Source organism: Macaca nemestrina, chromosome 15, assembly GCF_043159975.1.
Source record: "Macaca nemestrina isolate mMacNem1 chromosome 15, mMacNem.hap1, whole genome shotgun sequence".
Lineage (NCBI taxonomy): Eukaryota > Metazoa > Chordata > Mammalia > Primates > Cercopithecidae > Macaca > Macaca nemestrina.
Genome location: NC_092139.1, coordinates 93,274,455 through 93,291,200, shown reverse-complemented (window position 1 = coordinate 93,291,200; position 16,746 = coordinate 93,274,455). Strand labels below are relative to the sequence as shown.

Here is a 16,746-nt window from a genome sequence, read left to right as displayed (position 1 = left end):
AGTACCCAGAGCAAAAGTTGGCCGGGCATGGTGGCTCATGCCTGTAATCTTAGCACTTCGGGAGGCCAAGGTGGGTGGATCGCCTGAGCTCAGGAGTTCGAGACCAGTCTGGGCAACACAATGAAACCCTGTCTTGATTAAAATACAAAAAATTAGCTGGGCGTGGTGGTGGGCACTTGTAGTCTCAGCTACTTTGGAGGTTGAGGCAGGAGAATTGCTTGAACCTGGGAAGCGGAGCTTGCAGTGAGCCGAGATTGTGCCCCTGCACTCCAGCCTGGGTGACAGAGTGAGAACCTGTCGCCAGGAAAAAAAAAAAAAAGTTGCACACTCCAAGGAAAAGCCTGCGTCGGGGAGCAGCACTCCCAGCACATGCCGCTGACTGTCTCTCCACGTCCTGTCACAGAACTCAAGGCTGCTTCTTGGGGCCCTTCTGTAGTCAGTCCCTGGGGCATCTCGCCCAGCCCAGAGCTTGAGTGTCCTTATAGGACTCCTCAATCTGTATCCCAAGCACCAACCTGTGCCCTGTGTTCCAGGACACTTCTACTCCCCAGCCCACTCAGAGGACGCAGGCAGGTCTAAAGCAGCCCTCTCTGCACTGCTCCTGCACAGGCCCAGGCAGGATGGTCCTGGATGCTTGTCTTCCCTCAGGCTTCACAGTCACCCCTCGGCCAGACCCAGACGTGACTACTTCCTACCACCTCCCATCCTCACGACACTCTTGCTTAGGGGTGGTCGTTCTTTTCTTCCTTTTTTTTTTTTAAATTTATTTTTATTTATGTATGTATTTATTATTATTATTATTATTTTTGAGATGGAGTCTCTCTCTGTCACCCAGGCTGGAGTGCAGTGGTGTGATCTCAGCTCACTGCAACCTCCACCTCCCGGGCTCAAGCGATTCTCCTGCCTCAGCCTCCTGAGTAGCTGGGATTACAGGCATGTACCACCATGTCCAGTTAATTATTATTATTATTATTACTATTATTATTATTGTATTTTTAGTAGAGACAGGGTTTCAGCATGTTGGTCAGGCTGGTCTCAAACTCCTGACCTTGTGATCCGCCCACCTTGGCCTCCCAAAGTACTGGTATTACAGGCGTGAGCTACCATGCCTAGCCAGGGGTGGTGATTCCTGCTTAGGGTGCTACTGGCATTTGTGAGCAGGCAAGAAAGAATAGACGTCCCGTCAGAAACACTGAGGCATCAGAGCCCTGGCACCTCTTGTCTAAACTGCTCTAATGCCTCCTCCTCTGACCTCTAGTCCTGCCCACCTGCAGCCCCATCCCACTTCATACAGCGCCCAAATCATCTTCAATGAACTCACCACTTCTCTGCTCAAAACTCTCCAAAGTCTTGCTTCGAACTATCTGGACCTGTCTTACTCGACATTTCTACACCATGGCTTTCCCACCGCATGAGCTTCAGGAAGGCAGGGGCCATGCCTACCATGTGCACTGCCTCAGCCACTTCACGGGGTAGTATCAGTGTGTGCCCAGTAAACAGACATTGAATGAAGGAATGGGATCCAAGTCAGATGTTATCCTTGTGCATTTTTACTGGAAACACTTCAGTGATTTTCTTAGTGGGTTCCATTTTGTACCCATCATTGTCCACACATTAAATGTGGTACGCTAAATAAGAAATTTACTTCCATATATCCAAGCAATTAGAAATGCCCCAGAAAGAAGGTTTCTGGTTCAAGCCAGGGATTGCGTGCAAGTATGCAACTTTACACAGTCTCAATAACCACTGAAATGGCAGGAAAGCAACATGGAGATATAAACCCACCACAGGAGCCAGGCCTGTAATCCTAGCTCTTTGGGGGATAAGAGGGGAAGATCACTTGAGGCCAGCAGTTCATGACCCATCTGGGCAACACAGCAAGACCCCTTCTCTATTAAAAAAAAAAGAATGTTAGCCAGGCATGGTAATGTGGGCCTGTGGTCCCAGCTACTCGGGAGGCTGAGGCCAAAGGATTACTTGAGCCCAGGAGTTTGGGGCTGGAGTGAGCTATGATCATGCCATAGAACTCCAGCCTGGGGGACAGAGTGAGATACTATCTCTTTTAAAAAACAAAAATAGGCCGGATGCAGTGACTCATGCCTGTAATCCCAGCACTTTGGGAGGCCAAGGCGGGCAGATCACTTGAGGTCAGGAGTTCAAGACCAGCCTCGCCAACATGGTGAAACCCCGTCTCTACTACAAATACAAAAGTTAGCTGGGTGTGGTGGTGCACACCTGTATTCCCAGCTACTTGGGAAGCTGAGGCAGGAGAATCACCTGATCCTGCGAGGCAGGCGTTGCAGTGAGCCAAGACTGTGCCACTGCACTCCAACCTGGGTAACAGAGCGAGACTCAATCTCAAAAAAATAAAAAGTAAAAATAAATATTAAAAAAATAAATCCACCACGAGAGAGAGAGAGAGGGCCATCAGCAGACAAGAGGGGATGCTGACACAGGGGCAGTGACTGACAGCAAAGCAGGGCAGAGCTACTGCCCTGGAGACGGAGCCAGCATGCTGAGCTCCAGTTCACCACAGTGTGTGGCTGGGGGATGAGACACAGGACTGGAGCTCTGGACATTGAGCTGCACACGCACACACATGCACACCCATACCCGCTATACTTCCTTCCCCCACACCCAACTCCAGAAACCTGCAGCAAGGTGTTTACTCTAACATGGGGTAAAACCCCTGAAAGGTTCTACTTTTAAGAAATTAAACCTGCTAAAGATTTTTAGAAATAAATGAATAAAAGGGTTGAAAATGTATGCTATCGGCAAGTAAAACAAAGAATTAAAGCAAAGATACAGATAATATACAAGATCAGGAGCACAGAGGCCCAAATCTAGAAAGGAATCCCAGCATCTGGCTAATAAGAGTTCTACGGGAAATGGAGGAGGATAAATGTCAAATAAGTAAAGTAAGGGTGGTCTCCAAGCTGAAGAGCACGAGTCTCCAAGCATGAGGGATGCTATGTGCCTGCCATCGTGAGTGGTAACCTAGCTCCATGACCTGCACGACTGTTCGCTTGTACACAATAAAGCAAGAGCTTCAAAGTTCTGGGGGAAAACTGTTATTTACTTAGAATTCCATATCTAGCCGAAATAGAGCAGGAGGCAGGGAATCGAGTGAATGGCAGATTCAGACCAGGAGACTGGAAAGGGAAGTGTTGGGTGAGATGATGCGAATCAGCAGAAAGAGAGCACCTCTGTGTCACTGCAGCCGCAGGCTGAGTCCCTCCCGAAAGAAACATCAGGGAAAACAAAGTCCACAACTATCATATTCTGTTCTGAGAGAGAGAGAGAGAGAGAGAGCGATATCATATTTTTTATATATATCATATATTTTTTATATATATATATAAAAAACTAACTTAAGGTTTATTACCAGGCTAAGTAGAAACCATGTAAGGAACAACATTTTTGATTCCATAAGAGTATAAATACCCCTTCTTCATTTGCAACCTTTGAAATCAAACTATATGCAAAGCACAAAGATTGAATATGATCACAGAATAGAAAGCAGTATCATCTTGATAACGTAAAAATAAAAATTAACATGAAAGAACATGAGACAGAAGAAGTCAATGAAAGACAGGAATGTCAAAATCCTCAACTTAGATACTGTTTATAGTTGGAAAAAGGCACGACCGAGTCAAGCACAGAATTTAAAGCTACAGAGGCAAGCAAAAGAGGAGCCCAAAACAGCGTTTCAACTTTTGAGAGGTGGAGGAAGCGAAGGCTACAGAGACGGTAATGGGTGAGCTAAATCTTCATCTATTATAGCAGGAATAGGTAATTTTGCAAATTGATAAATAAGGACATACTCATATAAAAGTACATTATTTAGCTATCTATGTAAAATGCTTATATGTATAATATGCACACTAAAAATACATACACATAGGTATGATATACATATAGGTAATATACAGTTAAAAGTTATTTCTTATGCCAAGCAAGCCTGGGGGTAAAGAGATACAGGAGAAGGGTCTGTCTTAAGTCCCTCTCTATAAGATTTCCAGATATTACTGTTCAGAATGTTTTGGGGCAGGAGAATAGTGAGCATGTGTTAGATCACAGTTACTCATTTCTGCATGAGAGAAATATGTGAGAATCTGATCAGAATGTTAAACTGCCACAATCACAAATACAATCATCACTAAAAAACAAATGGACTACAAAATATCAGAATTCATTTCTGTCATCTACAAGGTCAATCTGTAAAAGTTAAAAACTGGGCTGGCCCCAGTGGCTCACGCCTATAATCTCAGCACTTTTAGAGGCCAAGGCAGGTGGATCACCTGAGGTCAGGAGTTTGAGACCAGCCTGGCCAACATGGCAAAACCCTGTCTCTACTAAAAATACAAAAATTAGCCAGGCATGGTAGCATACACCAGTGGTCCTAGCTACTCAGGAGGCTGAGGCAGGAGAGTTGCTTGAACCCCAGGAGGTAGAGGCTGCAGTGAGCCGAGATCGCGCCACTGCACTCCAGCCTGGGTGACAGGGCAAGACTCCATCTCAAAAATAAATAAAGTAAAAAAGTGAGTGACTTCTTCAACTTCTTAATTATAAAACACATAGGACAATATATGTATATTTCCCATGTGATTTTTTTTCCCCCTTTCACATCAAAATGGAAGATTTTAATGACTAGGGATGACTTTTGATAGGCAGTATTTAAAATCACTCTTTTGCTCTTCTGGTAAAGATACCGAAAGGCAGGAACAATGGCCTACCCGCCTCCGTGACAGCCCAGCCGCTTGCTAACGTCTCGCTGAAGCAAGCCCTCCAAAAGGGATTTCAGTTCAGGAGAGAAGGTGTCTGGAAGTTCCACATTCTGGGGAAAAGAGTAAGATTTCAAAAATCCGTTCATGGAAACAGTATCCTAACACTCAACCAGATTTAAAGGCTATTACTGGGCTAAGAATAGTATTAAAAATTGCAGCCTCATTATGAATTAATAGTTACTCTATAGACACATAAAAAGGTAACTAATCAGTTGCAAAATCAAAGTGACTAGGGGCAGATCAGAAGAACCAGAAGGCATTCTCATTCTGAGATGCCAACGAAAGGCATTCTCATTCGTTGGCATCTCAGTAATTTCTCCTTTTCTTTGATTTCTTTACTTCTGGTTCTCAATTTTCTTTAGCTTCCTCATACTGTTTGTTAGTAAATCCTGATTTTTGCCTTGGCATCTATTTCCATTAATTTTTCTCCTAGAAATTCTTTTAGAAATTGTATCTGCATTTATTTGCTTCAAGAAAGCAAATTTTTATTATGTTTATACATAATTTTATATTTCCTATACTATTTTATGTAATAGCATTTTTTATTATTGATGGAACGAAGCATGACAATTACCATGCAGACAAGAATACAGTTTTGAATCCCTTACCACGGTGAGTGTCATTCGGTCAATTTCATGCTTGTCTTTGGTTTTATGTTGTCTGAAAGGGCTGTGACTGTAGAAATAAAGAATTGTTCTATTAAAATATGGCATCAGGTGATATAGCACATATCACTGACTAATATTTGGGTAAAGTATGATGTCCTATCACTATTCATTCGAAACTGGAGAAATGCAAAAGTCATAAACATTTATCATTTCCATGGAAGAATTGGCGAACAAACGTTAGGTCCTGAAATAGAAAGACTTGTATCTCACTTGAACTGCCTGAGTCTCACTTCAGTGAACTTGTGGCCCTAAAACACACTGTCCCAATGGAAATATCATTAGAAAAGAACATACAACTAGCCAACAGGTAATCGTGAGAATAAAAGTCATTTATATAACATTTGTCATATGAGAGTTCGAGCTAAACAATAACTTTCATGTACATTTTTCAGGAAAATGGAGATTGTTTCCTCAAACAGCCCCAGGAATAGCAGTTGAACCAAAACATGAAGGAGATGAAACGATTCACCCCTAGAAACCAGTCATTTTAAGTAATACATCCTTTGGATGAAAACAGAAACTAACCATGCACCAGCAGATTCTCCACCGCTCTGCGTACTTCCTGCTTTCCCTGTGCAGAACCCCAGACTCCAGAGTCACAAAAGCTGGGTTCAAGCTGCGACTTGACTGTCTACTGACTGTCAGCCAGATAGAAACCTTCAGTATCAATTCTTCATCTGTGAAGTGGGGATCAAGCCACATACGTCACAGAAGCGGTGAAGGGAAAAAGTAAAGTGACACCTATGCAAGTAGCCAAGATAATGGCAGTACACGGTAGGCACCTAATACGGTAATCACTGGTGGAATTAATAAAGAGAACTCTGACTTCAGGAAATGAATGTCTACTTGGTGAACTGTGTAAAACAGATTACTTTTACTCTTTCTCATGTTTTTAAAATTTTGGAGACGCTGGTTTTCAAAGGAAATCTTATCATTAAAAGACACTATTAAATATGCAAACTAGAATACCGTGGTTGATTTTTCATTCTGAAAATTAAAGGGACAGATATGATTGAGTTTTCTTATAGCAAGATGTGCCTGGTAAGTAGTAATCTTATAAATTCATTTATAAGGCATATATGACATAATCTGAGGCAGGCAGGATATTATGTAAAATATTTTAATATTAACTCCATAAAATGGATTAGAATGGTGAATACATAAATCAGTGAGATTCTAAAAAAGAACGAAAATGCCACTTATCTTGCACTGCTACTTACTGCTACTGACCTGGTCATCCTACTGAATTAATTAGGTTATACATTAAACTATCTTTTGAGATTATTACATTTCAGACCATTTATTGTCTGAAACACTTTAATTTTATTTTTGTACAAGAGAGGGCACTCTAGTCCTTTATTTCCTTCCATATCATGCCGTGAAATACAAACTAATTGCCATCTCTTAAAAGCATTAATCTGGGGGAAAAAAAAAAAGATCAAAACAAGGTAAATTAGCACCCAGCAAGCATTTAACTTTTAAAACAGATTTTGATTGGAAATATTCTTTTTGCCTTATTTCCAAGGAAAAAATGTACAATTACCACATTTAAAAAGCAGCTATAAAAGCAAACAATATCTGTTATTTATAATTTTTAAAAACATACTTGTATCATTCTTTTATACAAAATCCACGGAAATATTAAGGTGTTTACAGTTGCAGAGAAAAGGAATGAAAGTTTATCAAATCTTACGAAAACCGTAGTCTCCCTGCTTGACACTTAGCTGTTTCCACCCCACGAAGTTCCTTAACGTATAAAAAGGGATTAAGTGAAGATCCCCTGGTGTTTTGACAAATCCCTCAGACCTGGCTCCTGTGTGCAAAGCCAGAGGACCCCACTCCTGCATCTGGTCCCCGTGTCCTTGTGGCCTGCTGTGTTCTGACATAAGCACTCTGTGCTAAATTTAAAAAGTCTTTCATGAGACCACAGGGAGGCTTGTGAGGGGACTTGGAGTTAAAGTTAGTGGTGCCAAAACCATTTCCAGCACATGGGCCCCATTGCTACAAATTCCATTTATAAATATAGCGATTCCATGTCCGGCTCAAGGAGAAATTATCAGAAAACGCTCTTCAGCTATTCAATTCTATGCTGCCATGTTCAGACAGCTTGGTCTTTCAAGTTGAAATCTTGATGCACATCTGTTTCCAATGTATTCTTGATTATTCTTTGTGAACAAAGCCAAAGACTTGGTTTCTATTTTGAAAAACGTTAAAGAAAACCTATGATAGTAATAATCTCCATTCTGAGGGAGGCACGTGGTGCACACAGATCCTGTGCGATCGCAGCTGCTCCCTGATGCAGCCGCTTTAAATAGGAGACAGTAACAGGCCTGTCAACAGCTTCCAAGGCACGGCCAAGCTCTTCCCGTGCAACATGCTGGCTGCATCAGGGAATGCTGTGGGAAAAGAATTCACATGTCCTGTGGTCAAGTGTAGCTTTCTGAACTACAGATAGAATGGAACAGCTGCACGTTTCCCCTAAATGAACTGGAAAATTGTTCAGGACATTATAAATGAGGAGGAAACACACCCCCCACAAAGTTACCTCTACATCATTTTCATGGGGAAACAATGGGTTCAAAAACTTATGCGATTAAAAACTCTCACATCAAAAGTTAATTATAAAATACTCAAAAGATGGCTTGTTATATTAAATGTACATTTCAAACCTAAGCCAGTAGCTGTCAAAATATTTATAAACTTTCCTTTTTCCCCCGCCTGGAACAAACTCAATAGCGCCAGCAGCACTCAGTTCTCCCTAGGCCACTGCCCAGGCTCTCTCCTCATGTCTGACAACTCCACAGGGAGACAATCAACAGTGACAAGCTTAAGATGGAGGCCACTGTCACATCAATTGATTTCCTTAACAGACATCTTAAATCTAGGTGAAGATCATGACAGCAGCTACACAGATTTGCAACATGGACGCATCTTCATACGCAGACACTCTTAAGTATCTGACAAAGTCATCTGAAATAGCAGTAGTGACCAGCACCCAAAGATGGGGCATATGAGTGGCTCAGTCAATCACTGTGAGTCCAGGGACGCAAAAAGCCTTCTCAAGCCTTGACAACTTTCTCCCATCCAGACTCCTTCTCCAAGTGCCTTGCAGTATTCTTGTAGGGGATGAAGACAAAATGAAGTGTGCAGAAAAGTGTTTCAGCAGAAGCAAGGGGGCACATTGGTCGAAGCAAGGGGACATGTTGGTCAGAGCAAGGAGGATTAAATCACAGAAAATAGAAAGACCGGCCAGGCGCGGTGGCTCACGCCTGTGATCCCAGCATTTTGTGAGGCCGAGGCGGGCGGATTACGAGGTCAGGAGATTGAGACCATCCTGGCTAACACGGTGAAACCCCGTCTCTACTAAAAATACAAAAAATTAGCCAGGCGTGGTGGCGGGCGCCTGTAAGTCCCAGCTACTTGGGAGGCTGAGGCAGGAGAATGGCGTGAACCCGGGAGGCGGAGCTTGCAGTGAGCTGAGATCGCGCCACTGCACTCCAGCCCCGGCGACAGAGCGAGACTCTGTCTCAAAAAAAAAATAAATAAATAAAATAAAATAAAGAGAAAATAGAAAGACCCTTCCTTGGTGGCCACTGATTCAACCTTACTGCACAGCTGTGGGAGGAGGGGGGCCACTTGCTCTGGGGCAGTGGTCCTCACCCTTGGCACTGTTGACATTTAGGGCTAAATAATTCTTTGTCAGGGTGTTGCAGGGGCTGTCCTGTGCCTCATAGGATGTTGAGCAGCATCCTTGGCCTCTACTTAGGGGATGCCAGTAACAGCCCCCCCCGAAGTTATGATGACCAAGAATGCCTCCAGCCATTGCCCAGTGTCCCCCAGGGTTGAGGACGGCGCTCCAGGAGAGTGTCAGGATGCAGAGGGGACTGTGCCCAAGCCTGTGCCTCGGAGACCCTGCCTAGTCAATCTCCTCCTCCACTCAGTTGATTTCTTAGGCTCCGTGTGCCTGAGAAAAGACAGCTGCCAGGGGCTCCCTTGTACACAGCATAGGAAAAATGCGCAGGAGGCTGAGAGGCAGATTTCTGAGGTTCTCCCACATGCAACTTTGTGAGGAAGTAGAACAGGTGGCATTATCCCCTTGTTCACAGCTGAGGCAGTGAAGGCTCCTGCACACAGTCCCACCTCCTGCCCGCCTCGCCACAGGGCTTTGCTCCTGAAAGGCCCTCCAGACACTTCAGTTTCACGTGAATCACTGAAAATTCACAGACACTGATTTTAGTAATGACATCGTTATTCTCCCAATCATCTGGAATGTTTAACTCCTATCCTTCTATATCCAACCATCTATTAAAAAAAAAACAACAACAACACACACCCCACGAAAACACTGAAGCATTACGGATGCTAACTCTGCAATATCGCCGTGTCATCTGCTCCTGTCAGGTTCCAGGGCTGCTGTGCAAGCTCACTGCCTTTTGCTCACATTCTTCTGCCGGCACCCTGTCTCAGTCCCTCCATTGCTCCAGGCTGCTTCCAGAATAATCTTACTGAAAAGCCATCCAACCCTGCCGCTGCTCCACTGAAAAGCTTTCAGCCTCGGGGCCTGGAGGATAAAGGTCAAACTTCCCAGCACTGCATCCGAGGTCCTCCCAGTGCTGACCCAACCATCTGAGCCTTCTCCTGCAGCACTTCTTCCCTCTTGAGAAACATAGAAAGCTGATATTTTCCCTGCTTCCAGGCTCTGTATTGTCATCCTACCTATCTTCAAAATCTACCCCACAGACCATCTCCCACATGAGGTCAACCCAACACTTCCAGGTTAGAACTGCTTCTCCCATGTCTGTGCTCCCAGCACATCACTCCTGTTGAAGTCAGCACAGCTCGGCCAGCTCCTGATACGGTGTGTGTATCAATAGCTACTCTCCTGGACTGCCTGTCCCTCACGGATTTTGTGTGTCTCTCTTCCTGGCTGGTCGGCTTTCTTCCTTCCTTCTTTCCCTTCTTCTTTCATTCTTTCCCTCTCTCCCTCCCCCCCTCCCTTCCTTCCTTCCTTCCCTTTTCTCCCTCTCTTCCCTCTTCCTCCTTCCTCTTTCCTTCCCTCCCTTTCTCCCTCCCTCTTTCCTTCCCTCCCTTTCTCCCTCCCTCCCTCTCTTCCTCTCTCCCTTCTTCCTTCCTTCCTCCCTCTCCTTCCTCCCTTTCACCTTCCTTCCTCCTTCCCTTTCACCTTCCCTCCTCCCTCCCTCTCCTTCCTCCCTTCCTCCCTCTTTCCTCCTTTTTTCCTTCCTTACCCCTTTCCTTTCCCCACAGCATCAAGCACAGTCTCTTGTATATTACAGGTACTCAATAAATGCTTATCACATTTAATTTCAATCACTTAAGTCAAAAATGTTTCCTGCTTTTTGGCTTCAGTGCTATATCCTATCTGTGAGTGACTTCTGAATAAACAATAGGAGGAATGGCATGAGATAATAAATCCTAGTGGAGGAGATTCATCTAATCCTATCTATCACACACTGGAAAGATTCCTTCCACTTCAGGATCAATCAATGGTCACCAGACAGTGACAAGGAGCCTGCTATCCATGAGGCAGAACCCTCCTTCATTGGGTAGCTCAAATGACTGGAGATTCTTGTATCAAACTGCAATCTTTTTTCTCCTCAAAATGCATCCCTCTGGAGTTACACAGTATGCATAGGATCCCTTCAACAAGACGGCCTTCCGGCAGCTGGAGTCAACCATACGCTCCCCTAAGTTCTGCACTCAGCTCTTTCAGTCTTTCCACAGAAGCCATCATTTCTAGCTATTTTACCACTCTCCATTCATCTCATCCATCCATCCCATCCTCACAGCCATCCTCAGGACGTCTTCTTGTCCGTCAAGACTCTTTTCAGCAGGAGCCCCACTGACCATAATGCTTCCATCAAGACCAGTAGAGGATTTCGCAAAGGAGTTGATATCTTGCAGTTCAGTACACCAAAGCTGAATCAGAGCGAAATGAGACTGAATTCATTTTATTAGCCACAAACCACACTGTTGGAGCAGACAGAGTTATTGAACAAAACCCTCCAGTCTTTTAAAAAGTGAAGTAGTGTGACACCACATCCTCTCCAGCCTATATGCACAGACATTTGAACAGCTAGAGTCACAAAACAGAGAAGTACACAAAGTCCTAGATACAAGGCTTCTGGGATTGTCCGATTTTACTGCTGATTTTTGCATTCAACAGTTCAGCTGTTACATAGAGTTTTTTTTTTTTTTTTTTTTAATCATCTCCAAATTCTGTAGGTAGGGGCTGTCTGTCTCCAACCACATCTCCAGCAGAGATCCAAAATAAAGACCTCCTGGGTGTCTTCATGCACTCCATATGCATAGAAGCGACTCCACTGGGGAGAACAGCATCTCAGAGGGGAAATGGCTTTCTCTGGTTTGCTTAGATAAACTCTCTAATTAGGTCAGCTAGTCTGATGACATGAATTAAAGCCATCCAGGCTCCACAAATACAATAATTCAATTAAGGAATAACAGAACCCGACTTTCTAAGCAATAATACAATTTTAGATCACAAGTGAATGCAAAGCAGAGAACAACTGGATTATCAGAGTCTTGACAAAACAGAGGGTGCTCAGAACCTAGTTTTGGGGGAATGTGGAATTCAGCCTCTCTCCAGGATGTGCTAAATGTAATAAAATGCAGTGGTGCTCACTTAGGCTCTCCGATGGAAAGGTGCAACATTTAGCAAACTATCAGGACTGTGTTCATATGAAAATATTAACAGGAAAATCATTAACTAGGAAATTTTAATGTAAAATGCTTTATGAGTCTGAATAAAAAAAATTTAATTGAAGCTTTCCATTAAAATTGGCTAAAAGTCTTAGAATTAATGGAAACATTAACATAATTGTTAAGTGTTTAACATGAGAACATATTTTGAGAGTACTTTCCTCTCATAATCTTTTCTACTTTATTTCATCATCTTTGGTAGTTCAGAACAAGGGCCAAGTATACTACTAGCTTTAAAAGACAAATTAATTTCAGCATTTTCCCCAATAAATGCAAGCTTTTTAAAATGGGTTTACCGGCTAGGTGTGGTGGCTTATGCCTTTAATCCCAGCACTTTGGGAGGCTGAGGTGGGAGGATGGCTTGAGGCCAGGAGTTCGAGACCAGCCTGGGCAACATGGCAAGACCTTATCTCTAAAAAAATTTAAAAATTAGCCAGGTGTGGTGGTGCGTGTCTGTAGTCCCAGCTACTCAGGAGACTGAGGCTGAGGTGGAAGGATTGCTTGAGCCTATGAGGTCGAGGCTACAGTGAGCCATGTTTGTGTCACTGCACTGCAGCCGGGCAACAGAGAAAGACCTTGTCTAAAAACAAAACAAAACAAAAACAAATAAAATAAAATAGGTTTACTTTGGGTTTTCATCCTTTTTTTGTAACTCAAAATTCTGTAAACGCTCAAAATGATGAATAATTAATTTCTAGGGAAAAAATTATTCTACCTTTTTAAATTATCTACATTTCAAAACAATACTTATTCCTACAATGTGGCTTATCACAGAAAAAAATTCAAAGCAGTCTAATTTTAGGTTTAAAAGAATTCTGATTTCCTACATGGTATAGAATAAAAATACGAAGCCATAAGCTTTTATCTAGCAGCTTATCGGGAAGCAGCTTTCACTCTTCTAAGACACAGTCTTCCAGATTAGCACGTGGCTTAAAGATCACTGTGTGATTTAAAATAACATTAGCATCTAGTCATTTCTACATATCCTCAGCTTTCATCCAAGCTCCTGCTGCCATGAGGACAGCATTAGAAGGATGCGTTTCCACTCACCCTCTCAGAAGTTTGAAAAGCATGCAGCCCAGGGAGAACCAGTCGGCACTGCTGTCATAGGCCGTCCCCTTCTGGAGCACCTCGGGAGCCATGTACCCATGGGTGCCACTAGGGAGAAGGAAGGATACAGTTATCAGAGCATGCGCACTTCAGAAAACACTCACAGCACCCCAAGGTCCAGGTGTCATTCGTTAGACGGCAGTGACTGTAAACAAAGGAGAGGGGACAGTGGTGCTTCACTGCAAACGCAACGCACTGAACATCCAATGGGAAAACGCTCTTTTCTGCCTTCGCTCATATATGAATTAACATAAATAAGCATATGAAATAAACATGTAAAATGCAAGTTCGGGCTCTCATCAGTCCTTCTCTACTCCAGCTATGAAGAGCAAAGGTTCTCCTGCTGTTTCAGGAGCTCTTGTGTGGAGGTGCGTGGGGTCAGGAGAGTCAGGGAAAGGGCAGAGAGAACGGACAATGAACAGGCGACCACACGGAGGTGCTGTGGACCTCGAAGGCATGGAGACATCCACCTCTGTGTGGTGTTGCCAATTGTGCTGAGGACCTGAGCTCGCAGGGGCATCGGCTTGGTCATGGTCAGCAACAGACCCTAGGGGGATGGGGAAGAAGGAGGAACATGAGCCCAGTTGTACATAAGATGGCGAAATCACGTGTCAGGTTTCAAAAGCTGCAGAAGGTCAAAGGACTCAGCACTAAGCAAATGTGAAGATGATTTTCAGGAAGTTGAGAAAAATCACTTGAGAGGACAACCATTTTATATATAATCTGCACCATCTGCAACTCGAAAGCCCTTCCCGCTCTAGCACTCTCCACCCCTCCTTGAAGGACTGAGCTCGCCCGGCTGCAGCAGGAAGCACGCGAGGCAGCCGGTGGGGAACTTTCCAAGATGCAGCCTGAAGGGGCTCTGGCAAAAGGTTGCATGCCCTACAACCTCTTCATCCACGATTAATTTTCTTCATCAGTAAAATGGGTAATCAGACGACGTCTCTACCACGCAGGGTTGTTGTGAGCACTGCACATACATCATGGGCTCACATACAGCAGCAACTGGATTCATGTTGGGGATCTGCATCTCTGTGCTTATCGTAGTGTAAGAATTTTTAGGCCCTGTGCGGTGGCTCATGCCTCTAATCCCAGCACTTTGGGAGGCCAAGGCAGGCGGATCACCTGAGGTCGGGAGTTTGAGACCAGCCTGACCAACATGGAGAAACCCTGTCTCTACTAAAAACACAAAATTAGCCAGGCATGGTGGCGCATGCCTGTAATCCCAGTTACTCGGGAGGTTGAGGCAGGAGAATCACTTAACTTGGGAGGCAGAGGTTGTGGTGAGCCGAGATCGTGCCATTGCACTCTAGCCTGGGTGACGAGGGTGAAACTCCATCTCAAAAAAAAAAAAAAAAAAGAATTTTTAACTTGCTTATGCTCAGCAACAGTGAGAATCTACTCAGAATAAATGATCCTGGATCACTAATGAGGCTGGGTCATCACTGGGTCCAGTACTCTCTGTCTAAGAGGTGTATTTGAGAGTTTTATCAAATAGTGAAGACGGGCGTTGGTCCATCAGGGCAAATCCAGCATTCTGGAAAGCTCAATCAGCCCGAACCTAAAGTCGGACGGTGTAAGGCCATCAGGCCACGCCATGAGAGCACTGGAGATTTCTATGAGGGGCATCCAAGCCACTTTCCGGGAAGGTTTAATTTCAGGGTTGCCTGGAAAGTCCTTTCTGGTGACCTTGTAATCTGTACTTTATCAGGATCAAGTCACAGTTCTGGAATGGAAAGATATATACAATAGATATCTACGGGATAAATAAGAAATGAATGCAGACCAGTCCCCAATGCTTATACCAGATGCAACGAAAACTCAACCTTGGACTGCCTGCCGCTGAGGTTTTCTGATTCTGCCTCTGGGCCAGCTGCTAATGCTTCCTGACGCATTCCACTAAAGATCTGTACTACTATTAATACTGAACGAACACTTGGACGTTTTAAGACACTGTGACATGAGACACAGCTTTGTGTTCTTAGATAAAATAAGCTAGTACTCAAATTAGTCACTGACAATCTGCTCAGCTCCAGAAGTTCTCCTGTGATTTTTCATGGCTACTTCACAGTTAACTTCTAGTTTACAATAATTTGCGATTCTTTCGTTAAATGGACTAAGTCTAAGCTCAAATCAAAAACCTCAACTACAATACTACTTTGGAGATGGGCCGGCCGCGAGATGAAGTCTAAGAATCACATCTACAGCTTTGAAAAGATCTGATAAACCAAGTTCAGGGTGAAATTGTGGCTTAAAATCTTCAGTCTTGTACTAAATAGATCATGCCAAAGCCTCAGGGAGTTCATCCACACAGTGTACAGGCTTTGGAATCAGACAGAACTGGATTATAATTCCAGCCCCATGGCATACCAGCCATGTGACCTGGTTCAAGTTACTTGATTTCTCTGAACCTCAAGTTCCATACCACAAAAATTGGATAGCGACATCTATAATTTATGGGGTTTCCACGAGGATGACACATGCACGACTGGGACAGCTGGATATTCAGACAAAGTGAATGCTGCTGGTACCGCCACCACTCCATATGCTGGTCACTTCGGGGACAGTTCTCAGGGCTGCTCCTTCCAGGAGGTCAGGGGTCAGCTCTGTCTCACAGTGGCATCGCCAGCAGCTGGCACGCAGCAAATGTTAAAGACTCGCTGAATTATTTCATTAACTTAACCCTCACAACTATCACAGGAGATAAGTATCATTGTCCTCTCTTCCTCACAGAAGGGAAAAATGAGGCTTACACAACCAGGAAGAGGAACCCAAACCCAGATCTGTTGGCTCCAGAGTCTTTTTTCCTAGCCACAAAATGCCTCCTTTACTTAAAAGTACAGGATTTTGACAGGGCATGGTGGCTCACACCTGTAATCCCAGCACTTTGGGAGGCCAAAGTGGGAGGGTTGCTTGAGTCCGGGAGTTGGAGACCAGATTGGGTAATACAGGGAGACCCTGTCTTTATAAAAATATATTTTTTTACATTAGCTGAATGTAGGGGCACATGACTGTGGTCCCAGCTACCTGGGAGGCTGAGGTGGGAGAATCACTTGAGCCCGGGAGAGGGAGGCTGCAGTGAGCCATGATCACGTCCCTGTACTCCGGTCTTGGAAACAGAGCAAGACCCTGTCTCAAAAAAATAAAAAAGATAAAATTGTATTGTATGTTTACCTTTTTAAAGTAGTGGCCTCCTGATCATTATTTAAACATGGAAACCCACCTTCTCAGTCCTACCTCTTTACAGATGCTTTTCAAATATTGTGCTTTCCAGAGCAGGCAAAAGACCAGCCCACCATTCACAGCTGATATGTGAATTATAGCAAAAAGTGCACTAGGTCCTGCTAGGAAATAACCCCATATCTGAAAGTTAATTCCTCTGGAAGAGTATTTCTTATGAACCCTTGGATTCATATTTAGTTATGACTATACTAACCAAAAAA

At 43.9% G+C, this 16,746-nt stretch overlaps 1 protein-coding gene across 3 annotated transcripts in view; it reads right to left on the bottom strand.

Annotated features, from left to right (window-relative positions):
* The window catches only part of LOC105495703 (G protein-coupled receptor kinase 3), a 164,137-nt gene that overhangs the window by 20,415 nt on the left and 126,976 nt on the right, over window positions 1–16,746 (bottom strand). For all 3 annotated transcript variants that reach the window (XM_011765430.2, XM_071080302.1, XM_011765431.3), the window contains 3 exons: window positions 13,244–13,351; window positions 5,396–5,462; window positions 4,737–4,837 (listed from right to left, as the gene is read on the bottom strand). In XM_011765430.2, the coding sequence (XP_011763732.1) occupies window positions 4,737–4,837; window positions 5,396–5,462; window positions 13,244–13,351 (276 nt within the window). The remainder of the gene's footprint in view (window positions 1–4,736; window positions 4,838–5,395; window positions 5,463–13,243; window positions 13,352–16,746) is intronic.